Below are 13,634 nucleotides of genomic sequence, written 5' to 3'. Positions count from 1 at the left end.
TGTTAGTCCATTTTCACCACTACTGAAGAAGCTGGAGTGGTATATTTTTACAAGCCATTGACCAAAGACACTTGGGGCAGATTAGAGAGATTAGGAGTTTTAAGTGCTCTCAAAAGCACTAGTAATTTCCATTCTGGACTATACTCCAGTATTTCAACTTAATTTGAAACACTGTGCTTCTCCTCAAAATACGCCCTTTAATAAAGTAAGATTTATACATGTCAAAGTTTTGGGTTTTTGCTTTAAATGATGCATACCTTCATGACTCAAACTGGAAAAAATATATCCAAAGTTGGATTTTTCCTTTTTCAGATATTAAAATCTGAATGATTTACATAAATTAGGAAAGGAGATTAGAAAGTGAAGACATTAAAAAAAAGGGGAAATTGATAACAGAAAAAGTTATCAAATCATTATACATTTCATTCTCTGATACACCAACATCTATTTTTCAGTTCAGAATAAGAGCAGCATATGTCAGACCAAATCCTACAGGGTGGGAAAAAAAGGGTGATTAGAAACCTTTTCTCAGAAATTGTCCAGGTTACATATGCTCCATATAGTCCTTAAAAACTAGTAAAATGCCTCCTCTTCCAGTTATATTCAGATTTGACTCTGGCTTGTTTCTAATAGAAGACCAGCATATAGCTGAAAATATAAATACATTTAATTTTTTTCTGACATCAACAGTCATCATAAAGCTTTACTAAGTAAAAAAGTCTATGTTAAACAACAGATAGCAAAATTAATCTTTTTTGCAAACTTAAACCAGTTGTTTTTCACAATGCTTGATAAGCCATTCACCTCTGAAATACTGCCTTGCTTTGCTTTCCAAAACTCCATTTACTACGCTTCCAACCCTGTTTTAAAATCAACAGAGCTTCTCATATCTCTTATCACAAAAACTTTTCATTTCAGCAAAAATACTCCACCGTGCAACCATCCATAAAGCCCACTTTTGAATTCATTAAAACAAACTTGAAGACACAAACGGAAAGACCAATGCGGTCACAGAGATTTGGGAGCAAACACCTGAACATTTTTGCACCGTTTTCCCCGTGCCACATCTGTTCCCAAAACTCCAAAGGCTGGTCCCACAAGGCTTCCACCCCAAACACCCTGACAGAGCCAAGGGACTTGGCAGGCCCCACAGCGTGGCTGTCCCATCCACGGCCCTGGCTGTCCGGCACGGTGCAAAGGGGGACAAGGTTTATCAGCCACCTGTGGTTTTGTAATACACAATTCTCCTCACTACAGGCTCACTTGTGGCTTGAGAAATCACGAAATATGATCCAAAGCACACTCAAGAGTTTCCATGCTAGGTAAAAAACTATCATCAGCTGATAAGCAGGATAACATGCTGACTTGCAGCTAAAGGTATCTTTGTTAGTGAGCTTTTTTATTCAAAAGGATGCCATAGGTGCCTTGAAATAATTATAGTTTAGTATACACCTATTCTTGATTTTTTACTATCATATTAGAAATTAGAAAAAAAAGAATTCTGTTTTTACTGAAAATAAAACCTTTCGCAAGACACTATTTTATAAATTCTTTCATTAGTAAAAAATGTGCTGTATACCTAAGAAACAAACTTCTGCACACTGATCTAAACTGGAGTAAAGTAACATGAGGAATTTTTTTTTTTTTTTTTTTGCATTTGCAGAACAAGCTACAAACATCCAAAACGAAATGAGGTTTATAATTTCAATAAATTGTTTCTGGAGACAGGCAGTAATTAACTCTGAGCAGTGGCTTGACCTTTGTAAGATTTCAGCAAACATATGGTGCTTGCATATTTTATAGGATGTTTTTTTCAGGCTCTCTTGAGTAAATGAGATCATGTAAGCTGTCACAATTCTGATTTTTGTTTCAAATGCATTTATTTCTAAAAACATTGACTTAAGTTAAAATCCCTAATTCAAATACAAAAATATTTTAAACAGCTGGAAAGTAGCTTTGCAGAAAAAGACCTGGTGGTCCTGATGGACCAGCTGTCTTCACAGGAAGTCCAAAAGCATTGTGGGCTGCATTAGGAAGAGCATGGGAGATGATTCCCGGAACATGAGAAACACAGACACACTGGAGTAAGCCCAGTGAAGGGCCCCACAAAGATGATGAAGGAACTGGAGCATATGATATACAAGGAGAAGATGAGAGAGCTGGGACTGTTCACTCTGGGGAAGAAAAGGCTACAGGAGGTCTTATCAATGTGTGTAAATACCTGACGGGGGAATGAAGAGGGAGCCAGACTCTTTTCAGTAGTATCCACTGAAAGGATAAGAAGCAATGGAAACAAATTTAAATACAGGAAATTTCATTTAAATGAAAGAAACTTCTTACAGTGAGAGTGAACAAGCACTGGCACAGACTGGTTGGGAGATACTCAAAACTCAGCAGGACAGGTCCCTGAGCAACCTGCTTTAGCTGGCCCTGCTTTGAGCAGGGGGCTGGACTAGAGGTGCACCTTTCCAGAAGTGCTTTCCAGCCTCAGCCCCCCTGTGATCCTGACTGGAGCATTTGGCTCTCACAAGTGTATTGCACCACTGCAGAATTAGGCTTCCAAATAAACACTCTACAAGCATTTCCAAGTTTTTATCATCAGACTAGAAGTAACTTCAGACTCAGGAGTCTAAATACAAAGCTTTTTTAATCCAGACTCTGGACCCTTACATCTCTTGATTATTAAAGATGAAAGGAACATTTTAAATGAAAAAATTCTGTTTTAAACATTGGTCCTTTGGCCCATTTAATAGTTTAGCAACACAGAGAGATATATTTTCCTCTTATGTTTGCAGCTACTATAATAAAGCAGTAATTAGCAGTAAGTAGTCTCTGATCAGCCAAGCAGGGTATGTGATAAAAAGAGGTGACACCAAACAAGTACATAAAAGTGAAGCCTATATAAACAAAATTCAAATAGACAGGGGTTAAATTTGGGCTGTATTCATTTTTAAAATATCTGAATTCCCTACAAGGCATACTACTAATGCATCTAGGCCTGTTAAAATTATCCATAATCAAAACACCTAAAATAACTATTGTCACAAAGCTTTCATGGTTTAAAGGTTACCTGCAGCAGATGATTAAACTGCAGTAGGCTGAAGGGAGGAGAAAGATCTTTTAATCATTTCAGTTTCTATTTTTCTGTGTGACAGTATCATCTCTCTTTTCATGGTTGGTACACCACAGTCTGCATCCAACACTCCTGGGGGCATGATCTCTGCTGTCAGAGGGAAAGGGAAGCATCTCTGTCACAGTATTCATTACAGGTCTGCAGCTACATAACAAATCTGGGTGAGTTTAGTTAGACTGTACTTCAGGTCCACAATAATGCAGCACCATCAAGCCTTTCCATATTCCACCCTGAATCACAACTAACTGAAAAAATACTGTCTCCAGAAGAAGCTTGCTGGATGATTTCCTCCAAATTCATGACCCTGCTGCTAGCTCTCTCCTGGAGTCTGAATTCTTTGAATCAATTTCTTTTTGCATATAATTTGCAGAGAGCATCATTGAATTTTATATTCTGCCTTTTATATTGGATGCAATCCACATCCTCATTCATTGTACTGCCGCTGTTAATTATCATAAGCTAAGAGGTTTGTTAGTATTTTCCCCGACAGCAAACTCCCATACTGTCTCTCGCTTGCATGCTTTCACATTTTCCCTTTGGTAATATATTATTTTACTTTCTGGTTTACTGTTCATTAATCTGCTTTGGACTGCATTGTTCTCTATGAGCTTAGTTTCTGAAATAGCCTTAATCATTCTCCGCCTGCATTTTTCACATCAGCCTCTTTAACTTTCTATTCAGTAAAGAGAGCAAATGCAAAAATTATGCAGTTCGATTTCAGCATTCAGACCATTTGTATAAATAATGAGGTTTTAGGGTACAGCTAAGCCTCATGATAGCCCATTAGTAAGCTCTTTCCAGAATGAAATTTACTTACAGGGGAGCTACTTTTTATGTAGTTTATTTTAAATCCATGGAGTTACTTTGCTTCCACTTACATGGGTCAAAGGTTAAGACTGACAATTTCAAAAAGAACACTGGTAAAAACTCTTTTAATGAACTAACCCACTAACAGGGATATCCAGCTTCACTCACATCTGCACTATCAATCAAGCCACTACTTGGCTGAGATGCTGGCTGATGCCAGAAGGAATAGCTGAAGTCCTTTACTTGCTCTTTGCAGGAAAAAACCTACACCACCATTACTATGTTAGCTTTATGTATAGTTTAATTTTCCTATTCTCTTTTTTCCCCTTTCTCCTCCTTGACACAAGACCCAGATTTGTTTCTGCATATGCTTTTTTTTTTTTTTTTTCATAGAAGATGCCTTGTTTTTCCAAGTTTCCACTTGTGTGGAAGAATGCACATAAATCTATGACATTTGAGACAACCTACAATGAAGAAAAAGGCAGAATTATGTATGGAGGGAGTAACAAAGGGGAGCTCAGTCATAAACCTTGTATCATCATGCAGTTAAGTCACCAAGTGTGGAGCTCTAGCTTGTTAGCCAGCATCTCTTTTGCATAAATGACTCTGAACAATTTCTATGTCACACGCATCCAAAAATCTATCCTAATAAAATTTAACCACAATGTCTCCTGTTCTAGTCAAGAACAAAAATTTCTTCATCACATAAAGAATAGACCTTTTATTTATTTTTATTAAAAGTAAAAGAAGTAGCCTCTTTCAAAAAGAATTACTGATGTAAATGTTAGGGTGAACAAAGTTCTTATGTCTCAAATGAGCAAATCTCAAAGCTGAGACGAGATTACAGTTCACACCGTGGGTAGAAGTACAGAAAATCATCATTGGTGCCATTTTTTCTCAATATGCACAGCATAAGTTAAACACTTGCAAAGCACAAAGTTGCATTAGTACCACCAAAGCCAAATGAATTTGTGAGTGCTATACGCCGTTTTTCAGTTTTCCACTCCTGAGCAGTTAATGGAACATAATTGAGATCAAACTCCGCCTCTGTTTTCTCTAAGTTTAGAGTAGGTGGCAAAATTCCATGGTAACAGGACAGTGCAGTAAAAGCTGCTTCAATAGCTCCTGCAGCCCCCAAGAGATGTCCCGTTGCTCCTTTTGTTGAGGACACTGCAATATTATGTGAGTGATCTTTAAAAAGTCTCTTGATTGCTTGATTCTCAGCAGCATCTCCTAGAGGTGTGGAAGTTGCATGTGCATTGACATATGTTACGTCTTCAGGTTTGATCCCAGAATCTTTTATTGCTGCAGACATACACCTAAGGGAAAAAAAGAAAACAGGATGCTGGTTTTCCCAATATATTTTTTTGTCAAATGTAAAATCCAAAAAGAAAAACAATAGGGTGTTTTAAAATGTTTATCAAATGTGAAAATCTGCTTTAGCAGAGATGTAAATGACAGGAGATGAATTCATCTAACTAAATACATTAGCATCTACATTTAGCTACCAGAGAAAAGCAGTAGATGTGAGGCCCAATATAAAATCAGACTTGCTGTTAAAAATTCCACAGCTGGGGAAAATACAAAGAGAAGGAAAGAAAGCTAAAACAATCAATCTCTGTAGACTACATTATTATGTCAAAGACCTTTTCAATGTAAAATTTAAAAACATATGAGAGAGAAAAAACTACCTGATATTATTACAAAAATTTAGGTATGCTCTACCCAACAAAAATATTGGGAAATTAAAGCAAAAATCTGCAGTCCTCCTCCGCATGAGCTTCTTTTGCATGCTTTCCAGAGACTGGAAAATGTCTAGGAGATAGCACAAATTCCTATATTTCATTTTATAAGGAAATTTACTGAAAGTCACACTCTTCTACCCTGATATGGTATGCTTTGCTTGACTCCTGATGACTTGTGGACTGTGATTGCCTCTATAAAACATGCTTTATTATGAAAACCACATAAGGATCAACACAGCTCCATAGTGTGATTTTCTCACAGATTTCCCACAGAAAGAAGAGAATTAGTCAGACATCTCCTTGCACATACAACTTAACCAAGTGCCTCTGAGCAAAAGACCACTGACTCTTTTGAAATTTATGAAAAATAAGTAAATAAACGGAAGCTCAAAAAAAGATAACACAGGCTTCTGGACAAATGTAAATGTCTCTAGTACAGCCTTCTATCCTTAGAAGCATCCAATTTAGCTTACATTGGAGGCCACTGACACTCACTGTCACTAGACAGTGAGCTGACTTTCAGGCAAATAAGATTACTGATTAACCATGAGATACATTAATTTAGTTAAATAGGTCATCTGCAATGAACATATTTACTTAAGAAGATACCAGATTACTTGTGCAGGACAATCTTTGTATCCACTCTCCTTAGTCTGGCTTTGCCTCTCCTTTCCTGCTGGTTTATTCCAACATATGTATTACTCTCCTACTGAAGTAGTTATTAGAAGATGATAAAAACATATTCCTCTGATTTTTTTTGATGCGGCAAATAAAATTCCTACAGAAAAGTAAGAGAAGCATATACATTCCAGATTTAATCCACATACCACTGTAGGAACAAAATATTGGCTTGAAGGTAGTACTTCCATCTCAAGGATGGAAAAGCACAAAATTTTGGAGATACCAAGATTAACTCTCAACTACTTTCTACTGTGAATTTAATTTATATGCTACTGCAATCATAAAATATATAAAAATTCGGTTACAATATATTGCCTATATCATCTCAAGGGTAAGCAAGTCTGAAAATATGAGATAAGACACTCCTGATTACTCATCTCACACCTAAGTCTGCAGAACAATTAAATATGAATCAAATAGCATAGAGGGAAACATGGTATATTTACACTTCTAGAAAAATCTGTTAACCCAATAAAGATGCAAACACAGCTTTACAATGCCATGCAGAAGTCTGATCTATTTGTGCAGTGATGTATTGAATTTTGGTATTAAATATTCACATACATTTGGAATAAGGCAAACTAAATCTTTGCTAAAGATTCCAGTGTCAACTCAGCAATAGTACTCAGCCTACACAAAACTCACCAACTTGCATACATAATTTAGGTAACAATTTAATTGGGTCAATGATAATGATAAGTATCGTCTACCTATGAACTGGTTTTGATGAGATAAACATTGATGAAACTTTACCATTTCCCTAAGCAGTACTAAAGTATATTTCTCTTATGCCGCTCCACCAACACTCTTCATCTGAATTACCGAATGTTCTAACAAACTAGACCCTCCAAGTACTCTACAGATTTCATCACCTGAGATTTCCTGCAATAAATAACATGTTTTTGCAGGGGAGGGCCTCTCTTCTCCATGGACAAAGGGTGAAGGAAAACCTGAAAAGGTTCTACTGCACCACAAAAATCTTAAAAAAGAGGTTTCCATTGAGACTTACTTATGTGAGCAACTGTCTGCAACAAAAGCAAAAGGTTTTCACATGAGCAAGCTTTTGTAACTCTATGAAAAAAGACTGATTCTAGCAAGAACTGGCCTTCACCTTGCTACTAAAAAAACTGTTGGGGCACAAGAGTAACAGAAGCTCTTTCATTTTTCCAATTTTCAAGCTTTTGTAATATTAATTCAAGATTGAACAGCCTTTCTCTATGAAAAGCACCCAGTAACAGAAACAAATGTACCCACTACACTAAACACAAGATGAAGTTATTACAGTCAAGATAGAGCTCTTACCTGAATGCACCATCTCCCTCTGGATTAGGTGCTGTTATGTGGCAAGCATCACCAGACAGTCCATAACCTAAAACTTCGGCATAGATCCTAGCACCTCTTTGTACGGCGTGTCCATACTCTTCCAAGACCAGGACAGCAGCACCCTCTCCCATTACAAACCCTTCTCTCTTCGAATCAAACGGTCGACAGGCCATTTTAGGGCTTGAGTTAAAACTCGTGCTGAGGGCCCGAGCTCTTGCGAATCCAGCCAAAGACAAAGGACTAATGCAAGCCTCAGTCCCTCCAGCCAACATGACATCAGCATCACCAGCAGCAATAAACCTAAAGGAGTCTCCAACCGCATGCGCGCCTGTGGTACAAGCGGTTGACACAGCGTGATTCGGCCCTTTCAGTTGGTACTTAATGCTGATATGGCCTGCTGCCATATTGACTAAAATCTTTGGGACAAAAAACGGGCTGACCTTATTGTAACCCTTTGTTTTAAATAAGGCAGCTGTGTCAGAAATTTCTTCCAGTGGAACCATTCCCATCCCAATTGCCACACCGGCACTTAAGCGATCCTGTTCGGACTGGGGAGACCAGCCGGAGTCCTTCATTGCTAGTTCTGCTGCACCGATGGCCATCACAGTGGCAGAACTCATGGATTTGATCTCTGACTTTGACACAAAGCTTTCTTCACTAAACTGACCCTCCTTGTTTCCCCTTGGCACGCAAGCAGCCACTCTACATGGGATGCCTGCATATTCTTCCCCATCTAGTGACGTAATCCCGCTGCCTCCTTCAAGAAGGTGCTTCCATACAAACTGAGTCCCCACACCAAGAGGGGACACTAAGCCAATACCTGTAACCGCTACTTTCCTTCGACATGCAGGCAGTGACCTGCTGAAAGCTCTTCTGTGGTTTTGTAAATGTAGATTTAAATTCAGACTCTGGAGATGAAGATTTGCAATCTTTAACAGATCCCGTAAGTGTTGTGAGAACATGGTGGCAATAATCAGTTCAAGCACATTCCTGTAACTGGAAGCAGAAGACACAAACACAATAATAGAACAGCCAGTGTGGAAAGCATTCCAAGTACATTAAATTAATAACCTGCTTTTTACAAGAAAGACTATTTTCAAACCTGTAGAAAGTGATGTAGTTTCTGTGTCTGTAATCAGGAATAGTACAAAGCTGTAGACAAGGCACAGAAACACAGTCACTTTGGGAATGCCTCTAGTGGCCTCATCTACCTTAAGCTGCTAATAAATATGAGTTTGCACTACTGTGGCCTGCAAAGCACTCTGGTTTCGCCGCAAAACTCTCCCCAGGGCCTTAACCACCAGCTGGCTGGAGGTATGAACAATGAACATTAACAGCTTCATTCCTCTAAGGGGGGACAAAGTGTGTGTTCGTCTGAAAGTGTATATCCTAGCATTCTCAAGTTAAGGGTGTTGTGATCTTAACCTTCATGTCAGGTAGAACGGTCTAGAAAACTCAGAACAGGAGTCAATAAATTCTTCCTGGTTCTGCCACCAATGTAATTACATAGCTTGGACAAGAGTCCTCATTGTTCTACCTCCATCCATCCCTTATCAGCCTTGGGTATTTACACTGCCAGGGGACAGCACCTCAAGTGGTTTGAGCAAGATGTGCTACACCACCACCTCCCTTGAAGGTAACATTGGCAGAGCTCACATACCAAGAGGGATGTCAAGTGATGGCAGAAGGGCACTGCTGAGCACAAATACTGCAGGCGGGACAAGAGGACCACACCTAGCAGTGATGCTGCCATACTGTACCACAGTCCCCCTCCCTTGCCTTGGCAACTGCCAGGTGCGGAGCTGGTCTGATTGCACACATCTGGCATGCTGGAGCCGGGCAGTGGCCGCAGCACAGATCTGTCAACACCTGCGATACAGGCTGCAACTGGTCACCTGATTTTTGACTCATGAAAAGGGGAACTTGGCATCCCCAGCTCTTAGGTAAAATATAGGGAGCTGGATGGGGACCACATGGGGTTTTTGGGCTAATGTACTCCTGCTGAAACACCCAGAGCTGTGGCAGCACAAGTACACAGCAGCGTTAATAAAGAATATCATAGAATCATAGAATGGCCTGGGTTGGAAGGGACTTAAAGATCATCTAGTTCCAACCCTGCTGCAGGGACACCTCTCACTAGAACATGTTGCTCAAAGCCTCATCCAGCCTTGCCTTGTGCACTTTCAGGGATGAGGAATAAAATTAATAAATAATTTTATACATATTTTATGTAATTATTTCTTTTTTAATTAATTATATTTATAATGAAACAATTTCTTTTTTTAAGGAAGCCTGTTTTAAATCCTGACCCAAATCTGCCATTTTAATTAAGCCAGTTTGCCTGGCTTTTATAAAGATAGGCAGTATATATAAATATATGTATATAATACATACATACTATATATATTAATATATATAGTATATAATACATTATATATATAACACATACAACATATACTACAGATAAATGTGTACTATATATATATAAAAGAGCTCTGCAGTATTTTATGTGTATATATTAGATAATGTATATCATGTATATCTGTATATCCTAAATATATTATATATGGTATAGCGTATACAAAGTGATGTATGGCGTATTAGATATTAGACATATAAATGTATAATAATGCATATGTGTGTGCGTGTGTATATATAACGAGTGTGTGTATATATAAACCTGCAGAGCTCTGTAGAGCACCGTGTCCCCATCCCCATGCCGTCACCCGTGCCAGGTGCCGAGCCGTCCTGTTTTACCCCAGCAATGCCCGATACCTGCTCTGCGGGAAAACCAGGCGCGGGGCAACTTCCTCCGGAAACAAGCATTACCGGACGGCCCCGGCTGTTTGAAGGGCAGTGACTACTTTCAATGCCTACATCAGGAGTCAAACCCGAGCCCCACCAGACTGCCCTGCGCCGCCATTGCCGTCCCGCCCCGCAGCCCCCGCCTCCCTCCGCCTCAGCGCCCGCAGCGGTACCTCCGCCGCCCGCACTCCCCCCCTGCTCTGCGATGGTTCGCTCTGCCTCCCTCCCGGTTCCGGCGGCGCGGGGCAGCACCACTCGGCAGGCGGGGGAGGGAAGAGGGGGAGTTGTGTGGGTACGCACCGCCCAGCGGCGCTTCCTCTCGCCTGGCCCCGCCTCGCGGTGTAGGTGGGTGGGTAGAGAGGCGGCGTAAATGACCCGGAGAGCTGGAAAAGGCGAGGGTGGCATTTCCTTTTCCAAACCACGTGATTAAACACGCTAAGGAAGAGTAAGAAACACCCCCCCACCCCCCCGAACAAACACATGGTCTCTGGTGGAGTGATACGCAAGATCTTATCGCTCTCTACAGCTGTTTGAGTGGAGGTTGTAGACAGGTGGGGGTCGGTCTCTTCTCCCACATAGCAAGTGACAATGGCCTCAAGTTGTACCAGAGAAGGGTTAGATTGGATATTAGGAACGTTTTCTTCACTGGAAGGGTTGTCAAGCATTTGACCAGCCTGCCGAGGGAAGTGGTGGAGTCACCGTCCCTGGGGGTGTTTAAAAGATGTGTAGATGTGACATCTGGGGACGTGGTTTGGTGGTGGACTCTGTGATACTAAAGATCTTTTCCAGTCTAAATGATTTCTTGAAAGTGCTCCTCCTCACGGATGCTGAAATGCTGGTAGAGAAGACAAAGACTAAATGATCACTTTGGCTTTACAGGAGTGTCTTGAAATACATGAACAAATATGCCAACAGCACCAATGCACACGTGGTTGCTGCTTCCAGCCGCAAGAATGGATGATCTGAACTGAGACCAAGCTATGCCTGAAATGATGTGTACAAACAACTAAACTTTTATTTAGGACAATGGTATCTCACTTAAAATACACAAAGACTCGAAAGGTACTCTGGCAGACCATAAAATGTGTGTCAAAGTCTCATCAACAGAGACATGAATTAATTACATGAATGGGGAGTTTACTTATTAAGTGATACCTTTTATAGTGTAGAGCAGTAAGAAAACTGAAATCTGTTTACTCACACAATACAATGATGCTCATTATCTGCAATCACAGCTACATCTAAATACAAACTATAGCACAGTAATGAAGCACCTACTGCAGTAAAAAAAGGGGAAAAAAAAGCAACTCTACATGTCAGAAAGGAGAGAAACGGAAGATTTAATATAGAAAAACAGCCCACTATTTTTAAATGAAGCATCTGTATGTAATTTCCCTTTAGAAATAACATTCCCTGGGCATTCAGTGTGTTAGTTATTTGCTGAAGTTGGTACTTGGTCTTCTCAATTTTCATACAGCTTTCCTATGAGTACTTCCAAAGCATTATTTACAAATGCCATACTTATATGCATTGTACAATTATGTTACACATACAACAGTTTAGTTAATTGTTAAATTTCAGAGTGCAACCAACATTCAGAGCCATATAACTATGTGAAAGACATGGAAAGGAAGTTAAAAGCTGAAGCAGCAGACAAGGAACATCATCTTAAATTAAAATGTTATTACTTTGGTACCAGTTCCATGATTCTGAGGGCTGCGTTAATAACTTTTTTCAACTATACTAGTAGGAATAGTAAGTGTAATCTCAGCAAAAGTGAATTGCCCAGTGTTAAATCCCAGCTTTTGTGAGGAATATGCACCACTTCCTTTAAAAAATCACAGAAGTTGAGCAGTGACCTGTAAGAAGCAGACAGCAGAGCTAGAATGTAATGTCAACCACAAAATCAGGCTGAATTTTAAAGACCTCTTTTGCTTGGAACTCTTTAAATTTGCATTCCTAAGAAAGCAAAGCCTCACCAGTCTTTGTCCAAGGTTCTTCACTGCAGTTCTTTCACTGATAGCACAAATATCTAGAAGCAGCAGACCAGGACTTTTTTGCTTTGCTGGAACAGGCTTTGGGTAGTGCTAGGCAAGGTGCCAGAGTGGGGGCAAGTTGCTTCAGTGGTATTCCCAGCCAGGTAGCCCAGGTAAGGCTGAAGGTTTGGCACCATCAGAGAGCGCTGCCAAACCAGGGCAATACAAAAGGGGATTTATATCCTTGAGGACGTTACTGCCTGCCAGGGGGCTCCCGATGTTGCAAAATGCGGAATATGTAAAAATTTTTTTAGGACAGGATGTTCTTTGATGTTTGACCTTCGTCTACTTTCAAGCGAAATCAACGAGAAAGGAGATTTAATCAAGCTCTCAGTGATGTTTCAAGTGTTAAAAAGACAAATTGCTTGTTGAAAGAATTGATTTGTTAAGGTTTAGGGCTCGACATGTTTCAGTGATCTCAAACCTAGGGGAAGGTTAACAAAGCATAGGAAGGACTTACCAGTGATAGGGGGCACAAAGAAAGCAGAATTTACTAGCCACAAGGACATTTGGAAGAACCCCTAGATAAGGAAGAAACTCAATTAACCAATAGAAGTCTAATTAATAAGAGAACTAGGTAACTTGTCGCTAATGAACATTAATATCTGGTCGCTATCGTGTATAAATAGCGAAAAGTTTTAGGAGCCGTCGTGCTGGCCTTGTGGATTGGCCACGCGGCACCCCTTTCTGAGCAGAACCGTAAATAAATCAAATACCTCCACTCTGTGTGTGGATTAGCATCTTGCACACTAGGGGAAAGAAGAAGCTGTTTTGGGACAGCACGGTGTGACCGGGCGGTCTCTCCCGCTACCCGGAGGGATTTGGGGATTGACTGGCGCTTCGTCCCTGTGCCCTCTGGCCCTTTAAGGCCCGCCCATGTGCGTGTGACGCCGCGGCGGGGGCGGGCGGCGCTGCCGCGAAGCGGAGGTGGGGGGAGCGATGGCGGCCGCGCTGGGTCCGCCGTCAGTGCCGGGCTCGGCCGCCGTGAGCGAGCTGTGCCAGAATGGCCGCGAGATCTTCCTGGAGGCGTCGCGCCTGCTCCTCACCTACGCCGACAACATCCTCCGGTGAGCCGGCTCGCCGCCTCCGTCCCGCGGGCGGTGC

The 13,634-nt window shown here is 40.8% G+C and overlaps 2 protein-coding genes across 2 annotated transcripts in view; one reads left to right on the top strand and one right to left on the bottom strand.

The window, feature by feature from the left end:
* Window positions 1–4,294: 4,294 nt before the first annotated feature.
* On the bottom strand, window positions 4,295–10,624 carry OXSM (3-oxoacyl-ACP synthase, mitochondrial). The gene is made up of 3 exons (XM_027880993.1): window positions 10,465–10,624; window positions 7,669–8,685; window positions 4,295–5,259 (listed from the first exon to the last, which is right to left on the bottom strand). The coding sequence occupies exons 2-3, from the start codon at window positions 8,649–8,651 to the stop codon at window positions 4,857–4,859; spliced, it is 1,386 nt and encodes a 461-aa protein (XP_027736794.1). The 5' UTR covers window positions 8,652–8,685; window positions 10,465–10,624; the 3' UTR covers window positions 4,295–4,856.
* Window positions 10,625–13,443: 2,819 nt separating this feature from the next.
* Window positions 13,444–13,634, top strand: part of NGLY1 (N-glycanase 1) — a 25,508-nt gene continuing 25,317 nt past the window's right edge. The window contains exon 1 of the mRNA XM_027880992.1: window positions 13,444–13,597. Coding sequence (XP_027736793.1) covers window positions 13,470–13,597 — 128 coding nt within the window. The 5' untranslated portion in view covers window positions 13,444–13,469. The remainder of the gene's footprint in view (window positions 13,598–13,634) is intronic.

The sequence above is a fragment of the Empidonax traillii genome, unplaced genomic scaffold (assembly GCF_003031625.1).
Source record: "Empidonax traillii isolate 1590-97213 ecotype Southwest subspecies unplaced genomic scaffold, ASM303162v1 scaffold81:size2596050, whole genome shotgun sequence".
NCBI lineage: Eukaryota > Metazoa > Chordata > Aves > Passeriformes > Tyrannidae > Empidonax > Empidonax traillii.
The sequence above is the reverse complement of the archived record's forward strand: the minus strand, read 5'-3'. Positions and strand labels throughout refer to the sequence as shown.